At 43.1% G+C, this 14,089-nt stretch overlaps 1 protein-coding gene across 1 annotated transcript in view; it reads left to right on the top strand.

The window, feature by feature from the left end:
* PTPN22 (protein tyrosine phosphatase non-receptor type 22) overlaps positions 1 to 14,089 on the top strand; it is a 150,423-nt gene that overhangs the window by 117,963 nt on the left and 18,371 nt on the right. Inside the window, exons 14-15 of the mRNA XM_073587062.1 lie at positions 7,303 to 7,368; positions 10,145 to 10,287. Coding sequence (XP_073443163.1) covers positions 7,303 to 7,368; positions 10,145 to 10,287 — 209 coding nt within the window. The remainder of the gene's footprint in view (positions 1 to 7,302; positions 7,369 to 10,144; positions 10,288 to 14,089) is intronic.

The following is a 14,089-nucleotide window of genomic DNA, read 5'->3' as shown; positions in this document are numbered from 1 at the left end:
TGGTTTCGTTCTTCCAGAGGTAAGGTCTTCAATAAGTCAATGACCACCTGGTTCATCTTCTCACACATGCCATTTGTCTGTGGATGATACGGCGTCGTTCTGATTTTCTTGCAACTGTACATGTTACAGAACTCCTGGAACACTTCTGCCTCAAAGGCTGGACCTTGGTCGGTGAGCACTTGTTCAGGGTATCTGTGTGGTCGACAAAAGTGTTGCTGAAATGCCTTGGCTGCTGTCTTCGCTGTTTGGTCTTTAACAGGCACGACTACCAAGAACCTTGAGTAATAGTCCACGATGGTCAAAGCATAGGCGTAGCCATTCCTACTCGGAGTTAACTTCACGTAATCCAAGGCTACCAGTTCAAGCGGCTGTTTTGTGATGATCGGCTGTAATGGGGCTCGCTTGCTGTTACGGTCTTTCCTGCGCAGGTTGCATGGGCCACATTCTCGGCACCACTTCTTACTGGCTCTCCTCATGCCAACCCAGTAGAATCTCTCACGAAGTAGGACCTCCAACTTCTTGCACCCGAAGTGTCCTTCTCCATTGTGGTATGCCTCCAAGACCATTGGAGCATCCCACTTTGGGACTACCACCTGCCAGACCAGTTCGTGTGTGCGCAAGTTGATCAGTTTACCCTCATAGATGAACAGCTTGCCTCTCTCCTTCCATAACAGCTGTGCTTCCTGTGGGTCATCTGGACCAGTGTGTGAATCAGCATGTGCCAGCCACTCCTTTACTAGGCGAACACCTGGGTCACTATCTTGTGTCTCGGCCCACTCATGATGGGGAAATGGGTTCAACGTTACCTCTCATATGATAAAGCGCTTATTCCTCACCCCTTGGGAGCGCTGGGCTGCAACTGGATGGTGGAAGGCTGGTAACTCGATTTCTTCGAGTTCTTCTGGATCTTCTCCCCCGTCGGGTGAATTGGGCATCCTGGACAGCGCATCCGCATTAACGTTCCTATGTCCTGCTTGGTACTTGATGGTAAACTCGTAGTTGGACAGCCGGGCCATCCATCGCTGCTCAAGTGCCCCAAGTTTTGCCGTTTCAAGGTGGGTTAGCGGATTATTGTCCGTGTAGATGGTGAACTTTGCTGAAGCCAAGTAGTGCTTGAAGCGCTCTGTTACCGCCCAGACTATGGCGAGGAACTCCAGTTTAAAGGAACTGTAATTGTCAGGGTTCCTCTCAATGGGACGAAGCTTCCTGCTGGCGTAGGCAATCACTCTCTCTCTGCCTTTCTGCACTTGTGACAGCACTGCTCCCAATCCCACGTTGCTGGCATCAGTGTAAAGTACAAATGGTTGGGCATAGTCAGGGTAGGCCAGGACCTCATCTCCCATGAGGGACAATTTCAACCTGATGAAGGACTCATCTATTCCACTCGAACGGAGTACTCTTGTTCTTGGCTTTCTTGGATTGGCCCACTATCAGATCTTGCAGGGGTGCAGCTATTTTGGTGAAGTCCTTGATAAATCTTCAGTAGTAGCCTACTAACCCAAGAAACTGCCTTACTTCATGAATAGTGCTGGGTCTTTGCCACTCCCGGATAACGGTGACTTTGTCAGGGTCGGGTGCCACACCTTCCGCGCTCTGCGCTCACCATATGGCCTAGGTACTGCACCTTGGGTTTCAAAAGGTGACATTTGGACGGCTTTACTTTCAAGCCAAAGTTGGACAGGGCTTCGAATACCTCGGCTAGGTGCTTCAAATGGTCTTCATTGGTTTTGGAGAACACCCAGGTACAACAGAATGGTTTCAAAGTTTTTATGTCGAAGGCAGCATTCCATTAACCGCTGAAATGTTCCTGGCGCATTGCTGAGCCCGAACGGCATGTTGTTAAATTCGCACAGAGGCCCATTGGTGTTGTAAACGCTGTCTTCTCTTTGTCTGTCTCTGCCACAGGAACCTGACAATACCCACTGGTGAGATCTAAGGTCGAGAAATAGTTAGCAGTTCTCAGTGCAGCTAATGATTCCTCAATTCTAGGTAATGGGTAAGCATCCTTATGTGTAATGCTGTTAATCCACCTGTAGTCTACACACATTCTCATAATACCATCTTTCTTTTTAACGAGGACTAATGGAGCTGCCCAGGGGCTACAACTATATCTGATTACCCCAGCCTCCTTCATCTCCCGTAACATACCCTTGGCACATTGATAGTGTGCCGGGGGTACAGGCCGGTACCTCTCTTTAATGGGTGGATGATCTCCGGTGGGGATATGGTGTTGGACCCCTTTTGCCTGCCCAAAGTCTAAAGGATGTTTGCTGAAGACCTGTTCAAATTCTCGAGCCACCCGTAAGCCCCATGCTTTTGGTGCGAAGGGGTGGAGTCAGTGCCTACGTGTAGCTGCTAACACCAATCCTCCTGCTGCCCTTCAGAGCCATTCTCTTCCACCTTGTCAGACGGAAGCAAGGGTTCTAGTGCCTCTATTGCATTGTTACTAACAGTTAACAGCTTAGCAAGGGTGGCATGCCGGGGTACATGGACCTCTCTCTCTCTCTCCAAAATTTAAGATGCGTATTAGTACTCTCCCCTTGCGGACATCAACTACCCCTCTGGCTGTTAGGATAGTGGGCCTACTATCAGAGTACATGGGTTCTACCATGGCTTGGTAATCTTGACCCCTGAGGTCTATTGCTGCCCGACACCAAATTAACATTTCACTTCTGGGAGGTACTGCAATGGGAAAAGGATCACTTACTCTGACACTGCCGACTTCTCCACCAGACAGCTCTACCTGTTGTCTCTGCATCAGGGCTCTGATCTCCTTTTGCAGGACCCTTTGCTGACTGGAGCTGGCGGTCTTGGCTACCTGTTGCAACAAAACAATAATTTCTCCAAGACAATTTTCAATTACATTAGTGCCTAAAGAGATCATAGGTTGGCATTCTCGTTTGTCAATATCAACTATAATCAAACCTTGCGATTGCAATTCTACTCGGCCAATCTTGATGGTCACCTCTGTATATCCCATCTGAGGCAAGGGCTGACCATTGCTGTCAAATATAGCAAGTCTTTATCTGGGCTGTGAGTAATGTCTGAATCAGCCTAGTACTGCTTAAAAACAACATATGGCATCGTTGTCACCTGGGAGCCGGTGTCCAGTAAAGCGTTCATCGGAAAGCCGTCAATCACGACAGGCAGGACTGGCCGTCCTCCTAAGTACTTGTCTCGCCAATTTGGTGGGCCCGGTCGTCTTACTCCTGAGGGTTGGCCCTTTGTCCCAGGGGCTGCTTGTTTAAATGACAGAATCTTGCTAGGTGTCCCGCCTTGTTGCAGCGGTGACAGATAGACTGTCCGTCCTCGTCGTAATGATCGCTATCTCTCCCTCTGGTCGGTGGGATTCTCCTCTGCTGTCGCCATGGGGCATCATCTGGACTGGAGGCAGCTGGATCTCTTTCTTTGGAGCCACTTGTAGGGACTGCATAGTTTTTGTGAGTGCAGTTACACATTTGGTTAGTTTCTTGACTTGGAGACATAAGTCTGCAGCAGAGTCATTATCTTGGGACGGCTTGTCAGTCTCAATAGAGGTCTTTGGAAAAGATGCTACCTCCTGATGGTATGTAATTGCTGGATGCTTAGAGGGCTCTGTGCTGCTAAGATTTGGTTCACGCAGAACCCGGATGGCTCTTTCCTTAAAGTGTGCAAAGTCCAATTCAGGATTTTGTAGGGCCGTTATACGCAGCTGTGTCATTTGATTGTTAGACTGGATTCCCTCTATAAACTGCTCCGTTAGTAATCTATCTTCATGTTGCATGCTCTCAGGGTCAACCTGCTTTATGGCCCGTAGCGACCCCTGAAGGTTAAGAGCATAGTCCCGTTTACTGTCCTGCACCCTCTGTTTGCACCTAAAGAATCTCATTTTTATCTGTTGCAATGCGGGTATCAAAAGTGTTCTTCAGTCTGGCCAAGATTTGTTTGACAGTTCCTTTATCAGTGTCCGGCCAGGACTTTACTTCCCTCTGGGCCGCACCAGTTAACTGGCCAATGAGGATACTGACTTTTTGACTCTCAGACAGGCGGACACTTTGAGCAAACTACATAGTCTTTCCTTAAAATTGCTCAGGGTGTGTGACTCCCCTGAATACTGTGGTAACCAGGCTGCTCCTGATATATATGGCATTGATAGCGGCATTATGGAGGCTGAGGCTGCGACCGCCGCTGAATCTTCACCCGAGTTGGGCATTTTCTTCCTCCCTCAGTGTACCTTTACTGTTGTCAACAGCTGCTCTCTGACAGGCTGGATTGAGAACTTCCTAGTCTCCAAATCGGATCTTCAAGCTTCACTTTGCCCACTGACATCAGAGTGCGGGCCGGGCTTCGCGTCATACTTTATTTCTGGCTCCGCCCACAATGGCACGCCCCTCTCTGCTCACACACACTGTGTGATGCAGTTATGGCGGTTATTTGAAAACTCATTAAAATCTCTAGCACTCAATTTAATAAAGTCTATGGCACACAGTACCCAGCTTTGCAAGGCCCCTTGTACCCAGCTTTGCTAGGCTCGATAAATCCTGTTTGTGACGCCAGTTGGAGCGCCCCTCAGGGCCTTAGGTTACTCGGTACCGGGCCCGTTAACTTCATTGGGGAATGTCACGGTGACGGTGACCCGGTCCGTGGCCCTGGGCGTCCAGTAATAAAATGGAGGAAAGTTGTGTGATGTTACGCCACCTGTGGTGTTCGGCAAGGAATGGCCGACGCTGCGGTTTTGGACTTCTGGGGCTGATGGTGACGCAGCAAAGAATGGTTCAGCTCCCCACGGGTAGAGCGGGGGCCCCAGGGCAAAGATATTTGATTAATGGCTCAGATAGCGGTGAACATTGGGGTGCAGAGAAATAAGAGAAGGACACAGAAAGGTGCAGGTTTCTTTACCTTTTACTTGCAAGTCGTTGCAATTCGGGGTACCACATACAGGTGATGGATTGAGTCCGGCTCGCCTGGAGGCATTCAGGGGATCCACCCTGCCAGGTGGGGTTTGGGACCTTCTTTCTGCGCTTTGTTTGTAACTAAGCTGCAACCCTCTCTTGTGTGATGGTTTCTAACCTGTATGGCTGACAGCGTGAGCCAATATCACGGGTACTGTCCTTCTCACTGTCAGATCCGGGCTCTTGATCTGCTGCCGCGCCTTCAGGTGTTCAATGTCCCCCAGGAACTTGCAATACCCTGTACTTCCAGATTCGGCGATCAGGGCATACAGCTCCTGTTCAGCCTAGGACTCTGGCATCCTCTTTTTATATCTCAGCTCTTTGCTCTAGGGTCAGCTACATGCAATTTTAGCTTCCCCCGAGCCTCTTGTCTCCGCTGCTGTCCTTTCCCTCTTCACAGATCAGATCCCTGTCACCAACTGACTGTCTTGTCATGAGCTCTCAGCTGCTCTCGTTTCCATGACAACTCCCTTGTTCACTCTCTCAGCTGACTACTTGCTGACTCACTAACCCCATCTGCTGTCCAGAATTTATAAGGAAGCTCCCCTTTCTGACCTGCAGCAGGAATTGTCATGTAATCTATGTTACCTGGCATGGGGGCCCCCCTCCTGCCTCCAGGCATGACCTTACCCCTTAGAGGGAGGCAATATCACTGAGACAACCGGACTCTAGGGTGTCACATATGTAAATAAGAAAGAAAACTTGGCACTCAACTTTGGATGATTTCTTGTATTTTAATGCAGTCAGAAATCAAAATAAAACGTTTCAGCCTGATTTGGCCTTCATCAGTTACTATAAAATAAAAAATGTCCATAATAAACTGTTACAGAAAACAGAGCCTATTATATTGCCGAAACTAAACAAAATAAGTGAAGACAAAGAAAGTATATACAATAGACAAAAATAATACATTTGTCATAAAATGGTATAGCCTGAATATCAATGCAGTGCAATCCACATATAAGTTGCTCAAGAAAACGGATGTTTAGACAGTATTTAGGACTAGAAGGTTGTAGATATTAGAGATAATAATATCCTAACCAAGAGCGTAAGAGGAGGGAGGAAAGATCACCTACCAGACTGCAATGAATATGTGTAGTCTTGTCCGATTTAGTGAGTCAGAAGTAGCCATAAATCTATGAAGAGGGTGGTAAACATAGTGACTACTAGTCCTATCAGAGGTGTGATGAGAGGAAAGCATACAAATAAACATAGCCTACCACTTTAAATGAGCGCTGTGTACTTGAACTATCAGTGTCCGAAGGTCTATTCTGCCTGCTTGGCCTGTGTGGCATAAAACATAGAGAAAAGGTTGTGGCATACGAAGGAATAGAATGGAGAGTGTCCCAGAGGAAAGTGGAGCCCACCTGTGGTCGGAGACCATGCGCGTATGTGTCCTGCAGCGACGCGGTATCTCCCGCTAGTCAGCTGTGCAGTTAGCATAGTGTCTCGGAAGAAAAAAGGAAGGGGCGGGACTTTCTCTAATGAACAGCCAATTGGTGCCTAGCGGAAGTGAACACATGATGGACGTGCTTTCCAGCACCCATATTTATGCGTGTCACGGTGCCTTTACCAAACTCCTGCTGATAGTTTCGCTTTAAGAACTATCATAAGTGTGCAGAAGACTAAGGAAGCTTGGAAGGGATGATATTGTCCACTACAAAGCCCAGATCACAACATCATCAAGTCTGTCTGGGATTACATTAAAAAACAGAAAGATTTATGCAAACCTACATCCACAGAAAATCTGTGATTAGCTCTCCAAGATATCTGCAACAACCTCTTGGCGAAGTTCTTTCAAAACCTGCATGTGCACCTAGAAGAAATTAAGCTATGATGCTATTTTGAAGGCAAAGTGGTCACAACAGATATTGACTTGATTTACATTTCTCTTTTGTTCATTCATTTTGCATTTTGTTAATTGATAAAACTAAACAATTAACACTTCTATTTTGAAAGCATTCTGTCATTACAGCAGGTTTTCCACACATGTCTAAAATTTTTGCCGTCTTGTAAATTTCCCTACATCTCCGTACGCGTGTGTGTTCAACTTAGCCAATGTGTTTTCAGTAAGAACAGTAAGCCATAGGCAGACACCTATCATCAAAAACAAAAGGATTAGGTTGTTTAAAATCCACTCAGTATGCCCTCATGCACTTTAAATGATAAGCTGGTTCCCCCAAAATGTGCGGTGGTGGGAGTATCAGGCATTATACATCTGAAGTGTATGGCTAGCTTTAGGAAAAGAGGCTTCTTTACATTCTGGTATTGAGGTGGCAGTTGTCTTCTCTGGATCCTGTAATATCAAATGGTATGTGAATCAGTGTATACTTAAAAAATGTGATTCAGTTGGACCGTATTCCTATTACAGATGATGGTAGCCCCCCTCCTTTGCCAGAGCGTACACCTGAGTCCTTTATAGTTCCTGATGAACTAGGTAAGAAAACTATAGCTATAAAAACAGTGTATTATTTAAAAATATTAAAAATATCTGTAAATGTGAGAGCGCCATCCCCTAGCTCTTTACCTTGGTATCCACTTTGTGGGATATTCCTGCAAATGGTATATTCCCATACCGCCAGGTCGGCAGCACTCTTTTGCACAGCCATACTCAATTTGAATCCTCAATTATAACAACACTTTTGTTATATACCGTATGTACATTTATTCTCACATACACTTGTTTAAGTTTTAATTTACACAGTTCATGAAATTATCCCATGAATACACTAACACATAATGTACCATAACCCTCTGATAGATGCTGCTCGTCTGACCTCTAGCACCCACATCTGTGTTGAAAACAGGTGTCCACTAAATCCTTGAATTGGAGAGTTGGTATGCTCAGCTGTTTCAGGAACTCCAATGGAACTGTCCACCTGGGTGTTGCATCTAAAGGCTCATTTATCAAGGTCAATTTTTAACTATAAACAAGCGTTGATTGACTACAGTGGATATTAAAGTCTACACCACCTCATTAAAATGTCAGGTTTTTGACATCTAAGAAAAAATCATACCAAGAAGAATCATTTCAGAACTTTCCACCTTTAATTTTCTTTTTGGGTGAAAAAAAGAAAATTGAAAAGCTAACATAATATGGTTACATAAATATGCACACCCTTAAACTAATACTTTGTTGAAGTACCATTTCATTTTATGACAGCCTTCAGTCTTTTGGGGAGACAGTCTATCAGCATGGCACATCTAGAATTAGCAATCTTTGTCACTTTTCTTTACATAAGTCTGTCAGATTACAAAGGCTTCTCCTGGGTACAGCCCTAATCACATTACCCCTCCACAGATTTTCAATTGAATTCAGGTCTGGGCCCTGGCTGGGCCATTCCAAGGCTTTGATTTTCTTCTGGCGAAGTCATTCTTTTGTTGATTTGGAGGTATGCTTATTAGGGTATATGTCTTCATGAAAAGTGAAGGTTTTGATGCAATATTGACTAATATTTGGAACTGTTAATAATTACTTTAATCTTTACTAAAACTACAGTTCCACCATGCTTTACTGTGGGTATGGTGCTGTTTTAGTGATGTGCAAGGTTGCCTTTGAGCCAAACATGCCTGTTTGAAATTTAGTCAAAATGTTCGACCTTGGTCTCATCACACCATAATACACTTTCCCACACGCATCTGATACACTTGATGTAAGTTTTGGCAAAACATATCCATGCATGGATGTTTTTCTTTACAAGGAATGACTTATGTCTTGCTACTCTACCTTACAGGCCAGGCATATTAAGAAGATAGTAGTTTGTTGTCACATGCAGTACAGAACCAGTGCTTCCAAAAATTCCTACCGCTCCTTTAATGTTGCTGTAGGCCTCTTGGCACCCTCACAGACCAATTTTCTTCTTGTCTTTTCCCCAATTTGCGAGGGACTTCCTGCTCTAGGTAATGTCATGTCACTGCTGTGCCAAATTTAAATTACTTCTTGATGACTGCATTCAACATATTCCATGGTGTATCTAATGCCTTTTTTTATCCTTCTCCTGACTGATATCTTGTAACATTGAGATCCCATTACTTTGTTGTAAGGTGTTTACTGACCATGGATTTTGTTGTAAAATGCAGCCAAGAAAATGTCAGGAAAATCCTACTAGAACAGCTAAACTTTATATGAGGTTAATCTGTATCACTGTAAATGACAGCAGCTGTGTATATTGACAAATATTTTACAAAAATCTGGCATTTTAACAAGGGTATGTAGACTTTTTATACCACTGTAGATGTCAATGGCACAGCTGGAATCTGTATCTATTAGACATTTATGGAATATTCTATGGATATCTCATAATTATATGAGTGGAGAATGACTGTAAAGGGGTTGTCCTCCTCTGGGGACATTTTCTTCTCCTCAAATACGTGTATTTCGAGCTACAGTAAAAGTATTCCTTTCAATGTGATTCCATTAAAGATTTTGCACCGTTTCTGCTTTTAGTGTTTCTTTGTTTCCTGCACATTCAACTTTGATGTTGTCTGAAAGGAGCATAGAAAAGACAAATAAAAGTGTTAAAAAGCCAATGACTGAACCATTAGAAAAAACTTCACTGATGGATTCTCAGCTAACTCATTTTATAGCCAGCAGTAGATAATGCAAAACAGAGGCTATAGAAGGCAAATGGGGCAAAATGTTACTAAAACCCAGTTGCATAAATGATATTAGTAAAAAAGAAAAAATATCCCCTTTGGTGGAAAACCCCTTTTAATGTCAATTAATGAAATTTGTCTTTTCCAGTCCCTCCATGGGTTCTTATTTAGATACATTTATATACATCATGCAGTATTTAAAACAAGCATTGGAAATTAAGCAATAGCTTCAGGTTTCCCTTACTTTATTTACTAGAAACGTAAACTACTGCAGTAAAACTGGGAGAAGAGGACATGATCGACAAATTGCAAACGGAGATTTATGCTAGAAAAGTTACATCTTAATTAGTTCTTAGAACAACTAGCACAGGTATAACGAAGTGCTCCAAAAAGATCATATAAGACACAATGAGAACTACTATCTCCTCCCACAACTGAAAAAAAATCACTAAAAAGACAGAGAAAAAGTGACATGTTTTAAAAATATGTCAATTTTATATTTGAAGGATTTGTCCACTTTCTTTGCAGTAGAGACTGGACAACACATTAACATGATTTTTGCTATGTATCCTGCATTCAAAATCTTGGTACTACCATTTCTTTCCTATTTATTCTAGGAGTGGAGCAACCACAGGACTCATCTAAGCTACAGCCAAGACTGCAATCAACAGCTCCCTGCGTGAGAATTGGCACATCACGGGAATGGGGTGGTATGTCCCAAAGTAAGACTGGTGATTTCAGGCTCATGGCACGCAGCAAGGTAAATTTGTTGTTTAAAACAGAAGTATTGGGGATACCCAGTAGAGCTATGGCAGCCAAACCTTTTGTTTTGAGTGACTATAATGAAGAATGAGCGCAAGGATCAAAATGACTGTGTTAACCCACAAACCTTTCGATCTATACACCAAACTTGTCCAAAGCTAAGCCAAATGGTAACCAAAAAGTGTCATTAAAGTATTAAGTTACGTACCGGTAACGGTATTTTTCGAAAGCCCATGACAGCACCACGAGAGAGGGGATCCGCTCTATAGGAACAGGAAACCTACAGATACAAAAGGGCGGCACCTCTCCCATGCATCAGTTGGATTACAGAGCTTGAGAGGCTACCATGGTTAGTACACAACATATGATATATACAACCTATCTACCCTATTTACCAGAATTATTTTACACCATCTCCCACATGAGGTAATTTTATGAACAATCTTCTAAAGGAGTGCACCCCTATACGTGAACAAGGGAGGGAACTAAGGGTGCTGTCATGGGCTTCCGAAAAATACCGTTACCGGTACGTAACTTAATACTTTATTCGGACTCCCATGACAGCACCACGAGAGAATTACAGAGATGTAAACTAACTTAGGGAGTGACTACAGCCTGCAGCACCCTTAGCCCGAAGGTGAGGTCTGAGGAGGCACCCATGTCTAACCGATAGTGGTTAAAAAAGGTGGAAGGAGATGACTAGGTGGCCGCCTTACATATCTGATCAATTGATACTCCAGATCTTTCTGCCCAGGATGATGCCATTGCCCGAGTGGAATGCGCCCTCAGATTCTGTGGAGCTGGGCCGCCACCTGCTGTGTAGGCAAGAGAGATAGCCTCCCTAATCCACCTTGCTAACGTGCGTTTTGATACCCTGTATCCTTTCCTGGGACCTTGGAAGGATAGGAATAATGCGTTCTCCTTCTTCCAAGGATCCGTGGCTGCTAAGTATGTAAGTAAGCATCTCCTAATATCTAATGCCTGAAGTTTTTGCTCTTTAGGGTTGGTTGGATTAGGGAGGAAGGAAGGCAGAACTATCTCCTGTGTCCTGTGGAATTGTGTTGCTACCTTGGGAAGGTATGCTGGATCTGGCCTTAGGATTACTCTATCTTGCAAGAACTCTGTGTAAGGGGGAAATCTGGAAAGTGCCTGTATGTCGCTCACCCTACGTGCGGATGTTATCGCTACCAAAAATGCTGTCTTCTGTAGGATCCCGTCCCCTCAGGAACAGGAAACCAACTGATGCGTGGGAGAGGTGCCGCCCTTTTGTATCTGTAGGTTTCCTGTTCCTATAGGGCGGATCCCCTCTCTCATGGTGCTGTCATGGGAGTCCGAATAAAAAGGACCTGTTAGCAGGACAAAAGTGACCACTTTTTGGTTCAAATGTATACATCTTTTCTAGTGCTAATTTTTATGATCTTTATCAAGGGGGCATGGCTCACAATATTCTCAAAATTTTCAAAAAGCTGAATACTCAGGGGAACAGAAAGAATAAAATAGGATTAAAAAATGGACACATTTGGCCTGGAGACAGGTCCTTTTTCAGAGTTTTGTCATAACTTTGAGAGACGATGTACAGAACTGTGTATTTTTCTTTCAGACGGATCCACATAAAAACTGTGGAAACATGCACAAATATGTACCTTAAAGAGGGCCTGTCATTTGCCATAAATATGTAATTTTTTTAAATTCCTGTTCTTCTGAATATGATGGCTTTTTTTTGTTTTTTCTTTGTTCCTATGTCGCTCTATTCCTGATGTATTGACGCCTCTTCCATTTTGTGCTTTCTGTATACAGTTATGTGAAAAAGTGTTTGCCCTTCCTGATTTCCTATTCTTTTGCATGTTTGTCAGACTTAAATGTTTCAGATCATTAAATAGATTTAAATATTAGACAAAGATTACACAAAATGTAGTTTTTAAATGAAGGTCTTTATTATTAAAGGAAAAAGAAATCCAAACCTACAGGGCCCTGTGAGAAAAAGTGATTGCCCTCCCCCTTAAAAAAATAAAGCCACACCTTTTCTCAAACAAGAAATCACTTAAATAGGACCTGCCTGACAAAGTGAAGTAGACCAAAAGATGTTCAAATGCAAGACATCATGCTGCCATCCAAAGAAATTCTGCAACACATGAGAAACAAAGTAATTCAAATTGGTCAGTCTGGAAAAGATTATAAAGCTATTTCTCAAGTTTTGGTACTCCACCGAACCACAGTGAGAGCCATTATCCACAAATAGCAAAAACATAGAAAAATGGTGAACCTTCCCAGGAGTGGCTGGCCGACCAAAATTACCCCAAAAGCACAACAACAACTTATCCAAGAGGTCACAAATGACTCCACAACATCTAAAGAACTGCAGGCCTCACTTTCCTCAGTTAAGGTCAGTGCTCATGACACCACCATAATAAAGAGACTGGGCAAAAAATGGCCTGCATAGCAGAGTTCAAAGACAAAAACTTCTGCTGAGCAATTAAAACATAAAGACTCATCTCTGTTTTTTCTTGAAAACATCTTGATGATCCTCAAGACTTTTGGGAGAATACTCTGTGGATTGACAAGACAAAAAATAAACTTTTTGGAAGGTGTATGTCCCATTACATCTGGAGTAGAAGTAACACAGCAACTCAGAAAAGGAACATCATACCAACAGTAAAATATGGTGGTGGTAGTGTGATGTTCTGGGGCTGGTTTGGTGCTTCAGGACATGAAAAACTTTCTGTGGTAATTGCAACCATGAATTCTGCTGTCTACCAAAAAATCCTGAAGAAGACGTCAGTTCATGACCTCAAGCTAATGCTCACATGGGTTATGCAGCAGGACAATGATCCAAAACACACCAGCAAGTCCACATCTGAATGGCTTAAGAAAAACATAATTAAGACTTTGGAGTGGCCTAGTCGAAGTCCTGACATTAATCCGATTGAGATGCTGTGTCATGACCTTAAAAAGATGGTTCATGTACGGAAACCCTTGAATGTGGCTGAATTACAACAATTCTGCAAAGATGAGTGGGTAAAAATTCCTCTAGAGCATTGTAAAAGACTCATTGCCAGTAATCGCAAATGCTTGATTGCAGTTGTTGCTGTTAAGGGTGGTCCAACCAGTTATTAGGTTTAGGAGGCAATCACTTTTTCACACAGGACCCGGTAAGTTTGGATTTCTTTTTTACTTACTAATAAAAACCTTAATTTAAAAGCTGCATTTTGTGTTTACTTGTGTTATCTTTGTCTAATATTTAAATTTGTTTGGTGATCTGAAACATTTCATTGTGACAAACATGCAAAAGAATAGGAAATCAGGAAGGGGGCACAAACTTTTTCACACAACTGTAAATCAAGTCTTGTTTGTTAATGGGACATCATCTTCATGATGACACCCACAGAAAAAAGTTGAGGACCACACCCTCTTTGATATCAAGACTACATTTCCATACAAAGAAGCGGAGGAAAAATCTTAGGAATTGGGAGGTCAAAATTAAACAGCACTAGATTCAGGAGGCTGAAAAAATCACATATCTATGGTGACGGGTGCATTTTAACGAGTGATAAGAAAGAGTAAATGGTGCGTAATAAAGAACCAATACTTATCTGATAAATTCCCCTTTTTATGGATCTCTGTTGCTTTGAACAGCTTCCAGATGTCAACATCCATATAGCAAAAGAACACAAGTTTCGCATATATCTGCCCCATGGAAATTTATGGCGCTGTGGAATATCCACCTAAATATAGTTTGCTCTATTTTGCCAATTGCTTGGGAAATAAGAGGCCCTACAGCTTCACATTACTTATTCTCACAA

Source organism: Dendrobates tinctorius, unplaced genomic scaffold, assembly GCF_039654945.1.
Source record: "Dendrobates tinctorius isolate UK_male_01 unplaced genomic scaffold, ASM3965494v1 ptg000098l, whole genome shotgun sequence".
In the NCBI taxonomy this organism is placed as follows: domain Eukaryota; kingdom Metazoa; phylum Chordata; class Amphibia; order Anura; family Dendrobatidae; genus Dendrobates; species Dendrobates tinctorius.
Note: the sequence above shows the minus strand (reverse complement) of the source record. Positions and strands in the feature narration are given on the sequence as shown.